Below are 21415 nucleotides of genomic sequence, written 5' to 3' on the forward strand. Positions count from 1 at the left end.
TAATTTTGTATAGGTTTTATACTTAGGTTTAGACATGTTTTTCAAAGGTTTTATACTTTTTTATTATTTAAAGGTTTTCAATTTATTAAAGGTTGTTTTTTTAAAAAAAAATCTATTAAAAGGGTTTCTATTCTATTGAATTCTAAACTAAGGTTTTCTATTTTCTGGTTTTTATAGATATATATATCTTATATATATTTTATCAGACTTTTTGCAGCTACATTGTTGAAAAATACTTATTTAAACTGCTGGAGTTACAGCAGGTCTAATTTGTTGCTATTTGTTCCAGACAATGTTTTAAACTGTCAAACTGAAGCTGAGATAATGACAGAGTCTGACTGAAAATAATAAACTAACACTGACCTTCTGGAAATGTCTTCATGGCTGTGTCTTCTCTTTCTGATTTAATGGTTAAAGTTTGAATCCTGTTGAGAAAAACACAACAGACATTTAAATAAAAACACATCAAAATAAAAGCACAAAGAGTTTCTGGGTATTGAACTTCAAACTGTCAAAATATAGAGAGGTAAAAGACACCCAATCTACAAAGAAACCAGAGTGTGGACTAACTGATTCTGGACTAATCAGAACTAGTCCAAGAGTTAAATTTGTCTTATATACAAAGACAGAAGAAGCTGCTCTGATTGGAGGACTGACTCCATCAGCTCCTGATATTCACACAACAGCAACATTGCTGAAAAATATTTTTTCTCCAAAGTCCAAAGTCAGTTAAAATTTGAAGTTGGTTGGTAGTGCCAAAATGAAGCAAAATGACAGAGTTTCTAGTGTGACACTGAACTGATTAAGTTCTTTACATTATTATGATTTACTGTACAAATGAGAAAGACAGAGAGAAAGGGATAGACAGAGGGACAAAGAGAAGAGGAAAAGGGGGAGAGACAAATAAAGAGAGGGAGAGAATGAGACAGAGAGAAAGCATGAGAGTGAGTGAGAGCGCAAGGAAGAGAGAAAGAGACAAAGAGAGACAGAGAGAGAGATTTAGAAAGCGTAAAGCAGCCACCATGTTTGTTTACTCTAAAGTTGCATTTGACCACAAGAGATTTTGAGTCCTGAAAGTCCAGACTCACTGGTTGGTGGTGAATCGTGTGTGGTGTGCTTTGTTGGGCTTCTCGTTGCACATCACACATTATAAGAACAAAACTGTGAAATCTGTCATTATTTGTCATCGTGTGTGTGGCCTCTCACATTTTCTGAATCGGGTAAGATTCTAGAAATCTTTTAGTGTGTGCCAGGCTTAAGAGAGCAAGAGAGAGAGATGGAGAGAAAGCGAGAAGGAGCAAGAGAGGGGGAGAGAGAGCGAGAGCTGGTGTTCAAAATCTCCATTCTAAAAACTTTAAAAATAAGTCTTTTTTGTGACAAATCAAACTATTCAGACTTCAGATCAGTTACTGAAGATATATAATTTAATGTCAGTGCTCTGTGTTGGACAGTTGATGAAAAGCTGTTTGTGAATTACCTGGAGGCTTCAGTCCTGGTCTCAAAGAACTTCTTCATTGTACGAAGACTCTGCAATCACGGACATAGTGGTGACACCTAGAGGAAATAAAAAGAGAAATATGCAAAGGAAAATTATCAATACACTATGACCTATTCTTCATCAACAGTTTAACCCCAAAAAACACATAAATATTCAACATTACAGTTGAACCAGAACATCTTCCAAACAACAGAGGAGTGTCTCAGAAAATGGGCTGTTTACTGTTGCATATGACAAAATAAAAAACATCACATCTTTAGGAATCAATAACACATACAACATACACATTTGGGAAAAAAATTAAATAAAATCTTAAGTATCTATATTAACTGTCAACTAATCACTGGAGGATTCACATATATTACTGCGAACTGCATAATAGAAACATCACTTAAGTACATTTTTGAAAGCAGGGTTTTAACTTTACTCATTAAATACCATGGATTTTTCAGACTTGGTACATTTTTAGGACACATACCTGATTGGTTTGTGAGGTGAGAGCTGACCAGGCTGCAGCAGCTGAAGGAGTAAACCTGGCAAACACAAGTACAACATTTGAAAAACAAACAACCTAATTAATAAAGAATAATTCAGGTTTTGAGGTGAATAAATTAATTATGTTATTAGAATGACTTTATTGATCTCAGAGAGAAAAGCAATTTTTAAGATCGTTTTTATAATAATTTCTAACATTAATCTTAGCTCATACATTGTGACCTACTCTTGAGACTTAAAACTTGTGGAGCACAGAGTTAAAATCTAGTTTTCAAGCTTGTAGTTAACATGAAACTGAGCTCAATAAAATCTCAAGTCACCACAAACACATTTCTAGTGAATAATATATACAACGTTATGCTAACGCTAGACGCAAACTGTTTGCCTTACCGTCGCCCCAAAGGTGTGTTCAGTGTCCAGTCTCACACGTGCTAACAAAAAAGCAGTTCCAGCGTTTGTTTTAGCATCCAAATCTCTCCGGTAACGAGGTTTCCTCTCAGTACTAGCAAACAGAGGCAATGGTTCAAATTTGGTTTAAATCTGTTTGCTGACTTCGTTTCTCCGCCTCTCTACACTCCTCCCGGAAGGCTGTGGCCAATGAGGGGATACGTCGTAGCCAATGACGACATACGTTAGCCAATATTGGCAGAAAAACGTTGATTGGTCGATCGATTCTACTCCGCCTAGCAACCGCCTCTGATTGGTCTTAAAATACATAGTAAAGACGGAGAGAAGCCTTAGGTGTATTACAAGATCTGGCTTACAGCCAAACGTTAAACGCATTATCGGTACACAAAATGCGAAGGTGACTGTTTTCTGACAAACTGGACATGAGCCACATGTAGTTTGTAATAGCCAAGCTAATGAGCATGCCACGTATACTGTAGTTGGTTACAACAGCTTCATTGCCCCTGGAAGTGGATTTAAGGGTCTAAAGAATAGTTATTTATTTATTTATTTAACTGTCCCGGTTTAGTCTGCCACCAAGACTGATAACTGCAACGCTAATCCACAAAGTCAAAATGTCATACTGTGTGAAAATGAAGACCCGGCTTTGAGTCATTTATTCAGTTTTACCTTTTGTTTTACACATCACACAGCGTCCATCCATAGTATCTACACATGAAGGTCCCGATACAAAAAAAGCTGAACGTAAGACTAGCAAAAGTTAAGGTTAAGTTACGGTCACTCCATATTGATGTTGGATTCAGGTTCCAGATTTGTTGGGATTTATAAATGCATACTGTTGGCAATACTAGACTACTGTTATAAACCACTTGACAAGTCTTTTTAAACTACAGTAATTTTGTATTAACCTCTTGTTAGGGCCCGAGCAACGAGTTGCGTGGGCCCAACGGGGCCATGCAACGAGTTGCAAGGACCCTCTTGTTTTCGTTCGGTTTATTATTATTATTATTATTATTATTTTTTTTCTTCTTTTTCCGCCTCTTTGATCGCCTTTTTGAGGGCCTTAACATGCGTCAAAACTCCTGAAAATTTGCAGACGCGTCAGGCACGGCGAAAAATTTAATAATTTAGGGGTCTTGAGCATGGGTGTGGCAAAATGGCCTCGGTAGCGCCACCTACATTTTTAAACGGAACAGCCCCTCAAGCCCGTTGCGCCTAAAAATCTGAAAATCTGCACACATATGTAACATCCCATGACGCACCAAAAAGTCTCTTGGAGCCATATTCTAAACCCAACAGAAAGTATTTTTATTTTGACCGGAAGGTGAAAAAATTGTGTGTTTTTGGCCATTTCCAGGGGTCGCTTGAACGCGAACTAGTCCTAGACGCATTATCCGATTGACTTCAAAATTTGATAATTTGTTCTTAAGACATAGACGAAGTTAAATTGCAAAAGTTTCGGACTTTTCATTGAAGGGCGTGGAAGTTATGGCCCCTCAAAGTTCGATCACTCGCCACAAAACAGGAAGTTGCTTTAAATTTGCTATATTTCGGCCATACTTTGTCCAAACTGCATCAAACTTTACAGGATTGTTAATGGTACCTATCTGCACACATCCATATGTCAATATTCATACAATTGTTGTAGCGCCACCTATTTATAGCAGGAAATGACATATTTTATGGTGTGATGTCCAGTTTCTAGACGGGTGACCAGATTCACTTCAAATGTTGTCAGGACAGACTTAAGGATTTTTGGAAGACTGGCTCCGAAAATTGTGAGTTTTGGTCGAAGCGTGTGCCGGTTCTGGCCCGTCAAAGTTCGGAAACCCAACTTCCTGTTTGAAACCTCAGATTTTGGGGTAACTTCCTGTTGCGACTCTCTACTTTATCCTACAGATGGAGCCATTGTATTACTCTTTGATGGGTTTTTGGAAGGGGGTCTCTGTGTGTGTGTGTGTCTGTGTGTGTCTGAGGGGGGAGGGGAAGAGGAGTTGATTGTGTCTGTGAGAAGCTGCCACAGGGAGGTTACAGTCAGGAGAGCCAAGAGCTGTCACAGATGATGAGCTCTGAAAAATATTATCACAGAAAATAATTAGCATAAAAGCTTTTATTTGAAATTTTTACATCTGGGAAGTGTGAACTGTTACGCCAGCGTGTGCCCTGCGACCTGCGTTGACCCCGCGGTTGCCGGGGTCCCGCGGTCGCCGCTCCCCCGACGGGCGCCGGGTGCGAGGGCCCGTTCAACGCTGCTCGCAGCTTTAATTCTTCTTGATTTGATGTGCACAGTTCACTGTCTCACTCTCCTGACTTTATTACACACTCAGGGCAGACGTAAGAGAATACTTGTATTTCAATGGATTCTTACATTACATAAACATGAACAAAACAACAACAGCATTCAACAGAGTATACATAACTAAATGTATTTATAGTGTAATCTTTTAAAATGCAGAGCAGTTTCACATGCAGACTCAGTTTAAAGCTTACAGTATATACACACACATAAATATATGTATATATAATACATAAACAGATCAGTTGTCATCAACTTTAAAGCTTGGGTATGAAGCTAGGGCTCTTGAAAAATTCTCTTCATATCACAAAATGCATAAGGATTACCTTAATTACAAATACCTTATCTTCATCTTTAAAAGTCATTCATATAGTACATGTTTACTGTATGATACATTTTCAACACCATTCTAAGTATTAAACCAAAACCTATGAATGAGATCAAATGAGTAAAAAAGGCATTTACTAATACACTGTAAGGCTTGTCATGATAATAAAGTTATCAACTTATTGTACAATATATGCAAATAACCTTGCTAATTTTTGCTGTGTGTTTTGATGTGTGTTTGTTTACCAAAGACATATAGATGCCACAATGACAGAATAAACAGAATCAAATTCACAAAAGCCCCTAAAATTAAATGTAAAACAAAGAATATGAACCACTGATCAGTAAAACACCAGCAACACCATCCTTAGGGATTTATGTGAGTAAAAACAAGGCAGCGGTAGCTCTCTGCTACCGATTTATAAGTCACCTTTTATGGAGGATTTATATGTTGTAACTATATATGTTTTAACTTTTTTAATTTACAACTACTACTGCTGCTGCTGCTACTATACTACTAATCTTTGGCTCTTCCTCCTCCTACTTTAATTAGCATTTAACAGCTGCAAACTTCAGTTATTCTAAGAACCCTTTCTCAGTTATTAAGGTTTATAAGCGAGTGTCCTGCTGGAGGATGGTCATAACCTAGCAACACAAAAGTTATTTGTGTATAGGTTACAACTGATCTGTAAAACTTTAGTAATTTACTGAGCAACAATAAAACCACCAGTTACAACCAATGAACCCTTTGAAAAGGTACCTTTTCCTAGTAGATGCTGGTTTGAAAATTGTTATGAGTGTTGATTTTCTATATTGTTAATTATTATATTTTGGTCTAAGTAACTCCCAAAAGACTGCAATTCCTGCCGCTAAGATAACAAAAGTAACAATTTCTTGACATCATGGGATGGTACAAGATACAAGGAATTTTTAAGAAACTATGTTATGAAAATTGGCTCCCACTGAAAGCAACAGTATGTAACTTTTGTTGAGCAATAGCGGCAGCTGTAATTACAGGGTACTGGAAGCAGTATACCCCTTAAAGCTAACAGCTCACCTACAGAGAACAAAGCCTATTAATCGCTCAGGCAACAAACACAAAATTCATCAAAGGGGTTGATAAATGAAAGATTTACCAAGCTAGCTTCTTTTGTGTGTGACACAGTGCTGTAGAGCTTCATGCACATGATAGATACATTACACACTTCTTGCAGAAGATTGTACCCACTTAACCCAAGTCACACAGAGCAAGAACAGGCATTTGGAGTGCAGAGTGCGAATGAACGAGGCACAAGTCTCCCTATTACAAGTCAGTGGACCATTGCAATTATTTTGAAGCTGTTATTTTAAGGTAAAATTGTGGCATAATATTGCTTTAGTGCTACTGTTTTACAAAGGGAACCAGCAGAGAATGAGGGAGAGGGGAGGAAGCTTTAGCTCTGCTGGCTAGCACCTCTTTGTTGGCTCTCTTTCTGCCGGTAGTGGAAGAGGCTGGTAGTGTCGAGCTCACCTGCATAGTGGATAGCTTCCACAAACAACTTCACCACCTAATACACACAGAAAAAATATTAAGCAAATTTATCTGGTGACCGAGATAGTGTGTAAATGTAAACTGAGCACATAAACCACTTCTGTGACATTTACAGACCTGGTAGTTGGTGATGAGAGGAACACCGTGGTCGACAGCCATTCTGCGGATGAGGAAGTTATCCCTCAGGTGGCGAGTGTTATTATTGGGCAAGTTGACCACAAGGTCAATATGACCCTCATTGATCAGTCTATAAAAACAAGCAAAAATCTGTGTTAGCGATCACAATCACAACAGTAAATTTAAAGGAAATTTAAATTTAAGGACAAGGACTAAATCATCTGAATATATAGCAGGGCAAAGTGACCTAGGTATATTCCTTAACTTTGAATGAGTTTTTCTGCCTCCACTGTTGGCATGATCTTCTCTGTACACATGATATGTCTGTCTCTTTTTAGGCTAGTTGTGTAGTCAGTTTCACAGTTGTCATTTGAAACTTAAAAGACATGCTATCCCCAGACAAATTATAGCCTTTATAACAGAGTAAAAAACTATGTTTGGTTTATTTGAAGTTTTCTTGCTTGTAACACTTTTTCTGTCACAGGAAGTTGACACAATAAAATAGAATTAATAAAATAGACCATAGACCTAATGTATTTTTTTCCTCTTTTATGTAATATTTTATCTCTCGCTTTCTCGCTCTCACACACACAACCAGTGAAGCCTTTTTTTCCATTTGAAGGCCTTTAACAGACAGCATTGAATTGGGATGAATTCTAATAGAAAATATGGAGGACAGACAGCAGTGACAACAAAGGTCATGTTTTTTTTTTTTTTACAAAGAGTTGGCCTCTATGCCACCTCACACAGCTGATGCCATCCAACCTTGTGTGTATGAGTGTATGAGAGTATGTGTTTGTGTGTGTTTGTCTAGGCCTATTAAATTCCCTTTACATCCTCTTCTTCACCAGCTTATTTCCAAACATATGGTCCAGATGGCTTCACTGTGGCAGAATCATGACTTGTTTGTGGAATCATTCCCTGAATATTGGAATCACTGTCAGGCTGCTATAATTTTTCTGTCATACTACAACCATTAAAAAAGTCTGTACTTCTGATATCTGAACAAGCTCTAAAGCAAAAGTGACTAGTAGCAAATGACAATTAAAGTTTTTGTCTTTTTTGGGGGTTAAAAATATGATTTACATTTTTTGCTTTATAGTTGGCCATGGCCAAATGAAGACCAACATAGTTCAGATCCTTTTTTTGATTTCCCCAAAAATGACTTGGCTTTGCCCTGACATAATACTTTCCTCATCCTCCCTATTCATGCCCTAGTCTGGTTAATGTAATGACTGTGGACTTCAGAGTCTGCTACATCTTCTTTGATCTTGTCAGCATATTACAGGGATAATGAAGGGGCTATGCCCTTAGATCTTGAGGCAGTCTCTTATGCTGATTAGATATCCCAATTTTGGATCTAATGAATCACAGTTTATGTATTACTTAAGCACTGCCTCAGGGAAACCATAGGCAAGTCTTAGCCTCAGTGTTTTGACTCAGAATTTCACATTAACTGGCTTTGTTTTCCATGATTCCATGCATGTGTCAAAAGAACTGAAACATTAATTTAGTTTTAAAATTAACAACCTGTTAATACTAGGCAAACTGTTGTCTTCTCCCTTCTCACTGGGCCAGGCTACTGGTGTGGCAGGCACATCATTGGCGCACAGCCAGGCAGAAGTGGCTTCAGTGGCATAGAGCTGGGAAACAGAAATAAGGCAACAATAAAAGATATACAGATTGCCATGCACAATATTGAGGGGACTGGGGTAAATTGCTTTTTTATATCTTAATGAGGGCAGAAATATCAGAATGAGGACCCCCCGTCAACCAGTGTTTTAAAATCATTCAGGAGAATGTGTCTGCGTTTCAATGAGAAGTCTGGTCTGTACCTTTTGAAACATAAACGCTTTCAGCCCTCACCTTGAAGCCCTCCTCTTTCAGTTGGTGTGCTGTGGCCAGGAAATTGGGTCGGAATGAATGCTGGATGGGAAGCAGACAGATTTTTAAAAAGCAAAATGATACAACAACATAGAAATACCAGCAGGAGGACTGTTTTGATATGAGTTTGAGGATGATGGCAATTAAGACTGTAGATGTGGAGCTACTTTACATAGTGTTAGTTAACTATTAAAGAATAAGACAAACTTTGAGGACTAAAAAAAGATCTGGAAGTGTCATGCTCTACCTATACATTATCCATAAAATGACTCAGTGACAATGTAAACTGTGTCCTCAGTGTAATATTGTGGATTTGCTCTCAGACTGGATCACTGCAAGTGATAAATTACATATAACCCTCAAACAGACAAAAGGCTTCGGAGCAGCTATTTTTTAAGTAACTATTTGCTGTCATACTCTGGTGAAATGGTTTTGCAATTTGTCTTTTTGGTTACAATCAGCCACCAGAAGAGCTTTCTGACAGCACATGTATTTGTAAACAGTGGCTGTGTGTGTGTCACAACTCAAGCAGAATGATTGCCAAGATTACTGAGAACTCCAGTTGCACTTACTCAGGATCTTCTCCTTTCTGCTCAAATGTTTTCAACTCAGATAAAAGTCTGATTGATATTAACGGAGAAAATCTAAGAGGAAGAGGAAAGATGTGTCTTTGGCTTAACTATAGCTGCCTAGTGTGGACCCACACTATTGCCTCCGTTTGCGTTTTTCCATTGACTGAACACATTTACACCTCTGAATTCCCCTTCACCACTTTATGTACAGTATAGTACAAGTGGACAGCAGCATTCTTCTGATCTGTTATGGAAATGGAATCTAGTTTTGGTGCCAATAATAGTTTTTAGAGTATATTCAATCAAGTGTGGATGGTTGTTGTTTATGTTAAGGATGTCATCTTGGATTTCTTTTTATCCCTCAGCATTGTTTTGTATGCAACTAGTGTGTTTTTGACTAGAGAGACTGAATTCAGTCAAACCTTTCAAAAGGTATTGAGCTGTGAACCCTGCATTGTACCACAAACTGTGGGCCCGCTATCATCAATCCCCTGTTTAAAAATGAAAATGTCTTAGACCCAAAATTAAATGCTTTGTAATGTGTCTCTGTCTCCCTGTGTACGCCCCTACTAGCTTTGCAAAACTGTATTCAGATACTTCATACAATTATGTCTTGGTTATTTGTGGCCAACTAACTGATGATAGCGCAGGTGAAAAGCTGTCTCCCCCAGATTTTCACTGAGCTTCATTCAAATGCAGGCTTTTACCGGGCCATCCAAAGGCTTTGGAGATTGACCCTGAAGCCACTCTGCTATTACGGAGCTGTCTGCCAAGGTTACATTATTTTCACTTTTCGAATTAGCTTTGCTCTCTGTGATTTCAGGACTTCATTGATGGCTATATTATTGTCTGACCTGATAATATTATTATTGCTATTATTCCATGGCTTACATTTAGGCTATACTATACATTTATTTTCATGTTTGCCCCACAAACACAGTAAGGATGTAAAAGCAGAATAATGTCATTTTGTAATGTATTTATGTTGTTGTTGCTTCAAATGACCTACTTAATGGATTCCACCAAGCACAATGAAAGTGCTGAAAGCTCCTTTGTGAGTTTTTGCTGCTGATTTGCAACTGATTATACTCAAACTGGGTGCCCTTCAGCTCAGTAAACAATATGCTTGCTAAAATTACTGCTGTCCCACCAAAATCATTGTGATATTGTTTAATGTTTTTTGTATATTCTGGAGCCTACCTTACTAAGCCTTATGACATACACGTTTCTAATTTGGTGTGCAATTTTGACACAGCTGCAGAATTGGTACAAAGAAAGGTGGGGCTAATTAAAAAGACCGAGACAGACAGAGGCAAAAAGAGTATGATAAAGAGAGAGCAAGGGATACAGAGTTAGACAGACTGTGGCTATATCCTAACATACTAATGGCAAAAAATAGTACTCTTCTTTACTTCTGTTTTGCACTCTGTGAAGTCCTGAGGGAAATATTTAGCTCTTTAGCTGATAAATGTTCAATTACATTCACCAGCTACTTGCTAATTTTGTCTGATATTTGTGCAAAGCGGGTAGTGAGCAGTGGGTTTTTGATGAAAACAGCTGCCAGCCAATGAGCTTGATGAGAAACAGTGAGACTGACACCATGTCTACACAGAAGGCATAGTGTGAGCAGCATGTTAGCAGAGCAGCAGCTCCAGTACTCGGTGTGTGCCCACGCAGGAGGCGTTTAGATCACCTGCATTTTGGAAGTCCTCAGAGCCAAACACACAATCACTGTAGCTAAGTGTGTAAAACACAGGGAAATATACTTGGAGCATAAAAGTATGCTTCAGGACACATTTATGGGCACACAGCACAGGTAAAACTTTAAATAAAATAAATTAAAATAGGAGCCAATATGTTTTGACTGAAACACTTGTTTAGAAACGCTGCAAACCACAACAGTAAAAAAGTGCAATACTGAAACAGTAAGCCAAAAGACACTGGAGTGCAGAGTCAGGTGATAAAGTGAGTACATCACTACCTGTGCCTGTCACTTCACTCATACTGTCGTCATCTAATCAACTGTCAACATAAAAAATATTGATTATACCAATTTTAATGTTCTTAACTATTTTGTCACAGCAAAAACAGCAAATGATACTGTAAAAGACCAGCACCAACAGATATGACTCAAGCTGCATGTTTGAAACTAATATTTCAAAATGTAAATCCTTCTGTCACAATATTTGTTAAAAACTATAGGAGGTAAATGTCCTCAGTGTTTCTCAGAGTGCTCTAGGTTTGTCAACCCTAAAGTGTTGCTGCCTGTCAGCCATATTATAGTGCGCATGTGACCCCAGGCGCTTGCCTTGAAGTAGACCTGTTCCCCAAGAGCACCAATTATACAACTAGTGTTGTGAGTGCTTTGTTCAAGCTGCATTAGTCAAACTCGCAGTCTGGCAACCCAGGGTGGCAGCAAGACTTAATTACTAAAACTCATGTAATGTGGTGTCATTATGCAGTACAGATCCCAGGCTTACTTTTTTTTTTCTGTGGTTGTGGATTGGGAAAGGATGGAGAGATGTTTTTGATGTTTTTAAGGACTTCTTTTGACAGAGTATTTGGTTGATTGGGAAATAATTTTTATACTAATTTTGTCATTTTTTGTAAAATGTTCCTTTTCACCATTGGAGATTTTATAAGGAGGACCACATTTGTTTCAATAGTTACTAAGTTTTATGTCTGTATAGTTCCTCTTATTCAAATCCACTTATCCTTTCCATTCTGAGGGGCATCATCCCTTCTGTAAACTAAACTGTATTTGAACCTCTCTCGGTCACTCACACATTGTCACTTGAGAGCTGATCATAGTTTTAAGTTACATGAGAGTTGTTAGTCACAAGAATCAAGGTGTGAAACAAACTGAGGAGTGCTAGGCCGGTATTGTAAGAAGCTGATAGCCTAAAAGATTTAGGCCACCTGTTCAGAAGGCACCTCACATTTGGTGTCTTGTGGGCAGGAGGCACCAAAAGGAAACACAAACAGGAGGCAAGTGGACCTCCAGATGGCTGTGGTCTTACCTGAATCCCAATCAGGATGCCCTTCTGTGGCAGTTTGAAGCCTGTGGAGAGCATAGCTTTCAGGAAGGCTGAATAAATGTTTGGTCCAAAACAAGCTACCTGCAAGAAAACACATGAACAGACCCCACAGGAGTAACTGTTAACACTGACTCTCCAAATTAGATGGAAGACAAGAAAAAAATGACACAAGAATCAACAGAAAAATTCGTATTGTTTTTGTTATTGTTTTCCATCTGCTTACCTCCCCAGTGGAGGCCATCTCACAGCGAAGTACAGGATCTGCATCCCTCAGCCGTGGCCAGGAGAACATGGGCGCCTGATGGAAAAAGGGAAGAGGTAAGGATTTGTTTCTATGTGCTTTTGAAGTAATAGGACATTACCACATGAGATGCTAATATGCTACTATTGAAGCTGCATCATGTCCTAGTTTAGTTGTAACCAGAACTGAAGTCACAATGTCATTTGTTCAGCTAGATCAGAAAGGTGGTTTCCTATGCCCATGAATCATTAGTTTCTGCTTGGAGTTTGCATGTTATCCCTGTGCCTTTTCTCTGGGTACTCCAGCTTCTTCCACAGTCCAAAGACATGCAACTTAGGTTAACTGGTGACTCTAAATTGCCCGTAGGTGTGAATGTGAGTGTGAATGGTCTGTATATGTTGGCCCTGAGATGGACTGGCAATCTGTCCAGATTGTACCCCACCTCTCCCCCAGCATTAGCTGGGATAGGCTCCAGCCCCCTTGCGACCCTTAAGGACAAGCGGTATAGATAATGAATGGATGGATGGATGGATGGATGGATGGCTGGCTGGCTGGCTGGATGGATGGAATCACTTTAGGGATCTGCTGCCACCTAGAGGTGAAATATATCTGACATTCCCTTACAAAGTAACAGGTGAACCAAGGCTCTGGTAACATATGCATATGGAAGAATATATGGCAAATAATGTCTGTTTAATGATAAATAAAAGCACACACAAACAGTGAGTGTTTTTTTCCAACACTTCAATATTTCATTTTCTCACCTTCAGCCTTGAAACGTTAAGGTCCAATCACATAAATAAGAGAGGAGACAGAGTGTAACACAGAAGAGTTTTAGAGATTAAGGCTGGCACACAGACTAAAAGCAGCAATCTGAAAACAAAGTAGGCTTCTTCAACTACAGGACATCAGTCCTTTAACAGCCTGTTTGACATGCTGTCTCCATGCTGAGAAGGAGGAGAAAAGAAGGTAGGTGGCCTGACTGATAAAGCAACACCAGGGTGAGCCAGAGGAGGAAAGGAAGTGTGAAGGGGAAGAGACAAGTGGGGAGAGAAAAAATATGAGTAAAAAAATAAAAGTGACTTGAGTGGAGAAAGTGAATAAGAAGACTGAGGAGAGTGGAAGAAAAAAAATTACATTTTACAAATGACATAATGACAACAGAAAAAAATGTATGGAGGATGAAAAGAAGAGAATGGGGAAGCAAACAAAAAAACAAAGGGAGTGGGAGAGGAAAAGAACTAATTACAAAAATTAAAAGAAGAGATAAAGAGGAGAAAATGACTGAAAGGAAAGCGCAAGAACAAGAGTAAAAGACCTTATCTTCTTGTTATTATATTACAGACAAATTGGGAGTAGTGGGGCACCATGTGGAAAGCCATACTTATTTCTCCATGTAAAAGCAGACGACCCCCATTACCTAGAAGAGAAAGAGAGGTGGTGTGGTGTTGTGTGGCTCTTGCGTAGGCACAGACTCACACATGCATACACACACGTGTGGACCACAAGGGGGGGATTCATCCTTGAAGCGGGATATCTAATCAGCTGAATGTAATGTTAGCATACTAATGTAAGAAGGGACAGAGAGGAGAGAAGGGAATGCAGACAGGGAACCAGCATCGCTTATCATGGCTTTGTTCAAAGAGTTAGAGAAAGACAGGGACGTAAGCAGAGATAAAATGGTAGAATGTAACCAAGAAAGAAAATGGAGTAGAGGGAGGGGAACACATACAGAGGGGGAGTAACAGCGAGGGGGAACTTTTGACAATTTGTGAAATGCAGAAAGTGACACAAAGACATATGCTTGTAGGTCTCAGAACAGTTGAAGAGGGCTCCGTACCCACCACACCAAGTGCAGAACCAAATCTACCTGCAGTCTCCTCAAAGTCATTAAAATTATGAAGCAGAAATGAAAATGGAAATACAATACAACCTCAAACAAGAGGAAAAGGGAGAGAAGCCATTAGAAAATGGCAATATCATCTCCCAAGGAGATTTAAATGCTCTGAAGATGAGGTACCAAACACAAGCCTTCGAGAACAGTATTATGAAAAACTCAGTGGTCTCATTTATAATGGTGTCCTCCAATTGCAATGGTGTGTCTCCGGAACAGAATGTATGTGACTGTCACAATAACCAAGCCTCTCTAACCACAACATCCTACCAGCACACACAAAAACATTACTTCCCCATCTCCCTATCCCACACCGACCGCCCACTCCTAACAGACAGTAGAACTGCAAGGCTCCACAACATGAACAATGTTATCTTGGGGCACCAGCTGAGCTCCAGTGGAGAAAGGAAAGAATAAAGTAAGACATTTCCACATAACACTGTTGCTCACTGTGGGCCTTGTTGGAGGCGGAAGTGGCACCTGTGTAAATGTCTTTATATTCACAGCTGAATTGAAATCAACAGCCACATTTGTAACTATAATTTTTTGAATGACAATATCCAGATTTTGTATGGTAAGGAGAGCTGAAAGGTTGGGAAGACTGAGGCTTTTGTAGGTCATTACTTACTACTAAGTTTCTAGATGGCCAACGCTAGGTAACTGCTGAGTTTTTGGTGTGGATTCCAGCGTATAAAGAGCTAGTAGGCAGGGTGTTCCACTTGGTTCCTAGGTAGTAGGTAGGGTGCTCCACGTGGGTTCTTTTGGTATTACTAAGGTATTGCAAATGGATACTTGGGTGGTTGCATTAGCATCCCTAGGTGGTGTTACGGTGTTATTTCTACAGAAGTTGTTGATATGGTGATTGTGGGTGGATGTGTAGCCACCCTTTACAGATATAGTAGTAATGCTATCATTAGTCCTTGTACTAGCAGTAGCAGAAGCATTAGTGACAGTAGTGTCTATGTGTATAGTAAAGAGAGAAAACTGTGGAATGAAGTGCACTAAAAGGTTTTTCTCTTTCTCCTCAAATAAACCACATCAGCAATTAGAGTGGGTGACTTTACCATTGACATCCCCTCTTGCAAGCTATAACTCTGAAAAAGTTTGAAAAAATGATTCAACTTCCACAGATACTTTAAAAAGGTAGGACAAAGGATGCCAAAAATGTATTATATTATTACATGATTTAAAGCAATGCAGTGTCGTGACACACTGAATTAAGTTACTCTGTCAAACGAGTCCCATTGTTGTCTGTGGCCAAAAGTCAAAGTGCATGTCAGTAAGCAACTTTCAGTGTATCATATGCATGTGTGATAGAGAAAACTATGTGAGATATGGGCAGCATCTGATGGGGTGGAGATAGGTAACCATTACATGAAACTAATCAACACATTAACAAGGATGCCAATGTGCTTTTGCCCAGGTAACACTTGGGTGGCATTAACATGGCCTCCTTACATAAAAGCATTTCTATGCTGATTATGTCTATGTCATTTTTAGCTTGTATTTTTCTTGGGTCATTAGGCTCACAAGAATGTGTCTGTTTCAGAAGTGCCTTGCATGCTGTGGTCAAAGGGACAAAGCATCCAGTTGAAAGATATTTTTCTCCAGCCATTAAGTGTGCACAGGGGACAAACACCAACTCAGCTTCCTCCTCCTCAAAAGTTGTTTTCATGCTCTTCTTCCTCTCTGTGTCATAAATACAACTGTGTTATTGTTCCTATGAGTTTGTATATAGAGACAGAAACTACACAATAGGGACTTGTTAGTGAAAGGAAAACAACATGGCCTCAAACAAGGGACTGTTAGAGAAAGGAGACAGCAAGAGCAACAGAGTGAGGTTGAGAGGGAATGAGACAGATAAATGAAGATGATCTCTCTGGATGGTATTGACTTGAGCCTTGTGATGATACAGTGAGGACAGTGAAGATAAAGGCTGAGAGACAGACATCACAGTGTCTTTACAGAGGGGGCTTGATGTTATGGCAGCAGTAACAGGAAGAAAGAAATTAGCATTACTTCATTAAACAATTGTCATGTGGCAGGGTTTCCAGCATGGCCCATATCAGCCGGGATATATAAAGTTTGTATCATAGACTCCATGTAAACTCTGGAAGTCTGTTAAGCCAGGCGCCTGGAGTATTCAGAGCTCTGATTAATATTCCTCACCACTGTGCAGCCTAGAAATTGAAAACTTTAGGTGGCAGAGAAGAGTGGGGGATTATACCTGCGTGATTGGCTCCAAACTACAGCCATTGTTACAGCAGCTCTGTTGTAATTAGAGGGAGAAATTACTTTGGAAAAAAATAGGTTTGGAACAGCTGGCGACACATTCTCATATACTCAATCTAAGAAGTAAGCCTCCCAGCCAGCATGAGAAAGCACCTACTGCTCCCCACCATCATGCCCAGGTAGAGGGATGCAGCAGTAATTGCTGTCTTTGTTATGTGATCCAATGAAAGCTACTGTAGCGGAACTTGCACTAACCTATTAAGATGTCATACATGTAAAGATCTTTACATAGGTACTAATTTGCATCAGATTGAGAATACATTGGGATTGCAGGAAGTTCGGAGACATGTAGTTATTAGGGACTTATATAAAACTGGATTGGCCCTTGCCTTACAACAGAGAGCTAATTCCCCTACCACCATTGTGGCTGCGGCCATTAAATTTCTTAATTCTGCATTTCAGTTTAAGAATTACATGATCTTGTAGTAGAGAACAATTTCCAACTTAGTAGACATAATGAATGTATTTGGAAAGTAATCAGATTTTTTTTCATTTTTTCACATTTTGTTGTTTCAGCCATATAACCAAGTCAAAATAAAAAATTTCCCTCATCAATCTACACTCAATACTTCATGATGACAATGGTCACAATAACAATTATTGCAAATTCATTAAAAATGTAAAATCTTTTCATGTTTGAGACCTTATATAGACAGGTGCGTGCCTTTCCAAATCATATCCGGTCAACTGCAATGACCACAGGTAGACTCCAATCAAGGAAGGAAACATCTCAACATTTTTTTTCCTAGCATAAGGCTGCAACATTACAAAATTTAAAAAAGGTGAAGGGGTCTGAATACTTCCTGAATGCTCTGTAAAACCCTTTAGATCAGAGGGGCACATGGGGTGCAGATGACAAATAAAGATTGGAGAAAGCCAATCACACATTTCCCAGTGGTAAACAGTTATTTCACTTTCCCTTCTCACCTTGATGCCCACATAGTCTACAGGAATGATGGGTTTCTCCAGCGAGGGCAGGCTGTCCTCATCCAAAGGTTCTCCCACCATGACTTTGGTTGCCACATTGATAAAGTCTACGCCGATTGTTTTTGATACAAAAGGGAAAGAGCGTGACGCCCGCAGATTACACTCTATCACCTAAAAGGATACACGACACGAATGCTGTCATTGAAAAAAAAAATTTTTACAGTCTAATTAATATACACATTGACTAGGGCTAATCAATATACACACACTTTATTCTGTATGTTTGTGCACTGATAATGTGCATATCTACACAAATGGCTAAAATATACGTAACACACATTTTCTATATGTGTACTGTAGCTGGAACATCAAAACCAAAGCCAACATTGATCATAAAATCCCTGCACAAAGTGATTTCAATTTGTGAGTGAATTGCATTTGCTACAACCAGGTTTGAAAATGCTGATCTATCATTTAGTCGTACCCTGGGAAATATTACCTACCATGACATCATTGCCCTTAACCAGAAACTGAGTGTTAAAGGGCCCAGAAATTTCAAATGCTTGTGCAATTTTGCGGGTGGCAGCCTTAACCTGAGAGCAATGGAAAAAGAAAACAGAGACAATAACCATGAGGTCGTCTGTAACCTTTCCAACGGTATCTGTGTGTACATGTGTGATAGAGAAAAAGCATGTGCATCATTGTTTAACTGTACATAGCACATGAGTTAAAGAACTTGTTCCCTGTGAAATATAAAAATGTTAATCAAAAATTATAGTACAACTGATATGGTTTGAGTCATTATATAAATGGTGAGGATAACTTAACTGACCTTTTCTAGTGCCCCCTGGCTAATAGTTTGGGTTGGCAGCATTAGAGTGGCATCTCCTGAGTGTACCCCAGCGTCCTCCACATGCTCTGTTATGGCATGGACCAGAACCTGGACAGACATGAAATAATTACATCACACGTACAGTATCCATATATAGATTATAATGCTAATAAGCAACAGAAATCCCTACCCAGAGCAACTCAGCATTTACACCCTTACTCTGTTCTCTGATGAGAATTTCTCACACTTAGAGGCAGATGGTCCCCAGATTGCATGTGTTTATACATACAGTATGTCACTGTGCAAAATGGTATACAAAAATGCAGTGTCAAAATATGTTGAATCAGTCCAAAAACAGTGAGTGCTGCACTGTGCATTTGGGAGAAATAAATGAATTCATTCATTCAAAATCTGTTTGGGACAAAGGTCCTGTATATTTTGACAGAGCTGGTAAGTAACAATATGTGTGGATATGCAGTGTCAAAAGAATAACTTCCAACATTTCACCCACTGGAAAGGAGATTTGTATCACCAAGCTATTCTGCTAGTGTGTGTGTCTATAAATGAGCTGCCGTGTCATTAGTTCATTTAAACTGCTGCTAACCACTGCATTCATTAGCACTCTTCAGATAGAGTCTGTAATTAATACTTATTATCTCTGACTTTTCCACTCTCCCACATATATGCTTGCTCTCTCTCCCTCCCTCTCTCTCTCTCTCTCACAGACACACACACACATACACACACACACACACAAAGCCTGGCCAGGAATAATGAAGCCTGTTTGGTATTCAATGAATGGACAGCTTGTTAATGTGATACTGAAGATAAAGGAGGGGCCATATTCAGGGAAAGTAGGGAGAGAAAATCTGCCATACAACTGGATTGCCCACGTTCAAACTAACACCCTTGAAATGACTCCCACAGCCTAGACAATAGAAAAACAGACGGGGTATTCAGGACAAGTACCTCACTGGCTCTATCGTTTACAGCAACTTATAAGGCTAACGGCTATACAGTTATATAAGTTCCAGCTTATTGTTAAATAACTGTTAATGTAAAACTTGCATCTGTCTCAAGGGTCATGTTAGCATCAAATATTTAATAGTAAGTAAGCAAAACAGTTGTCTGTTAATACCAGGGAACACCATAAATATTCAGTATTTGACAGAATATTCTTCTTGTGCAACTTAAAACTGTACTAAATGCACTCACAGGCTTTTGAGAACTGAGATGTTTTACTCTTTCAATTATCAAATACTGAACCACTGTCTTATTGTTTTTTCATCAGAGGTTACAGAAAATGCAGAGAAGAAAAGAAATCAAATATTTCAAACAAATAACTTTCTGATATTTCAGTAACTCCATTCTAGTATTTTAGACTGGAGTTAGTTTTAATGTTCTATGAAACAAACTAGGTTGAACATAAGTGCAGCACAGTGCAGCAGGAGGATAAAAACAGGAAAAGCAAAAAAAATCACAAAACTGTGGCGCATATCAATCATATGAAAACAGTTTGTTGAACAAGAGTCATTTGAATATGCCCTAAACTGATATAATGTAAAAAGAAAAAAATGATTTTGTGTCACCACTTTACTGCATTTTGGTTTTAATGTATTCCATTTTCCCCATCAGATCTGTCTGGGCTGTAATGTCTTTTCATTGAAGATGAATGAGATTACCTCCACTTTATTCATCTACTGGGCTCAATATCTTTCACACCTCTCCATTTAAACTGAAAAATAAAGGAGGACTGCATAATGCCAGACTACAGAGAAGAATAACAATGTTACTGTTTTAAATTAAAATATGATCAAACAAGGTGTCAATATACATAAAAGAGGGACTAACAGTATTGTTTTCCCGGCTGCTGCACTGTGCAAAACTATATTACATTATGTAAAGGATGTATACTGTATGGAACTTACACGTTGTATATTTATCCTGTATTACCAAATTAATGATTCTGCACCACCAGGGTGTCCTCATATACACATAATGGCAATACAATGCCTAAAGTCTGTATAGTGTAGTGTCTCACCTTGCCAGACTTGGCCACAGCATCCACTTTCAACCTCCCTGGCCCCACGGATGAACTTGGTGATAACCACTGGGTGCTCCTGGAAAGAGGAAAGACAGCAGGAGGGTTATTCTGTCAATGACTGAAAAGTGAAATAACACACCATGAATAAGGTTGTTGCCTTTTATGACTGTAGGGCACTATGTGAGCTTTTAGTGAATGATTTTTTTTGTAATTTAGCTTTATAACGCCAGCACACAAAGAGTTGGCTATTTCTACATCTAGCAGTTACAGAGCAACGTTATTATTCATTATTCAAGCATGTTTCTAGCCACCTGGCGAATAGAGCTGCAAAATTCACCTTCTGTGCGCTCTACCAACTCCTAAAGGTAGATCTGGATCTGTAGCTGCTCTGTAAAGTGTTCTTTGTCTGTAGTTCCTGTAGTTTTTTTCTGCTTAGATCCAAGCAAATGCATCAAAAACCTATCGTTGTGGTCTGATCTGAGCTCACCCAAACCCTGCACACTATGCTGACTTCCAGCTGGACTTCTTGACCTCATCTTGAGCCATGGCTCCACACCACAAATGTGCATGTCACTCTGCAAGCTAAAGGACGTGGCAGTCTACCGCCTCTCCCCCTCAACCAAAGCGAGAGAGGTCTAAGTAAGGAGCGGTTAGGTAAAACAAAACACTAGGTCCCTCATCTCATATCTCAGTGATGAAAGGAGTGCTGATGAAACACAAACTATGACCTTTTCATGGACTTGGTGCAACCCTGTGTAGTAACATCTGAAATGACGCATACTGTGTTCTGGTATTCTCTGAACCTTCCACAACCACGGCATTACCTGGAGTGACATATGCAACTCAAAGTGCAATAAAGGGGGCTGATGAAGGTGTAGTTCCTGAGCAAAAATGTCAAGGATATTAATAGTCAGGGGCTTTTTGTTGATTGTACTTTTCTCTTTACTTGACTTACACTTTTCAACCATAGATACTTAAATTGATTATTACTTGATTGATTATCGCTCACATTTGTTAAA

General features: G+C 39.0%; 1 protein-coding gene and 1 long non-coding RNA gene across 2 annotated transcripts; both read right to left on the reverse strand.

Moving 5' to 3' along the window:
* Nucleotides 1-1451: 1451 nt before the first annotated feature.
* LOC108885733 (uncharacterized) lies at nt 1452-2813 on the reverse strand. The gene is made up of 3 exons (XR_001961280.2): nt 2384-2813; nt 1977-2031; nt 1452-1554 (listed from the first exon to the last, which is right to left on the reverse strand). It is a non-coding gene; the product is annotated as an uncharacterized LOC108885733 (long non-coding RNA).
* A 1919-nt stretch (nt 2814-4732) lies between these two features.
* On the reverse strand, nt 4733-20942 carry LOC108885731 (carbamoyl-phosphate synthase [ammonia], mitochondrial). Its single transcript, XM_018680154.2, has 11 exons — nt 20908-20942; nt 20394-20472; nt 18353-18460; nt 18024-18113; nt 17521-17691; nt 12390-12464; nt 12149-12247; nt 8539-8598; nt 8203-8315; nt 6673-6802; nt 4733-6571 (listed from the first exon to the last, which is right to left on the reverse strand). Exons 1-11 carry the CDS (start codon nt 20940-20942, stop codon nt 6458-6460), a joined length of 1074 nt encoding a protein of 357 aa, XP_018535670.1. The 3' UTR covers nt 4733-6457.
* Between the last annotated feature and the right edge of the window lie 473 nt (nt 20943-21415).

This window comes from Lates calcarifer, unplaced genomic scaffold, assembly GCF_001640805.2.
Source record: "Lates calcarifer isolate ASB-BC8 unplaced genomic scaffold, TLL_Latcal_v3 _unitig_1017_quiver_1490, whole genome shotgun sequence".
In the NCBI taxonomy this organism is placed as follows: Eukaryota; Metazoa; Chordata; class Actinopteri; family Centropomidae; genus Lates; species Lates calcarifer.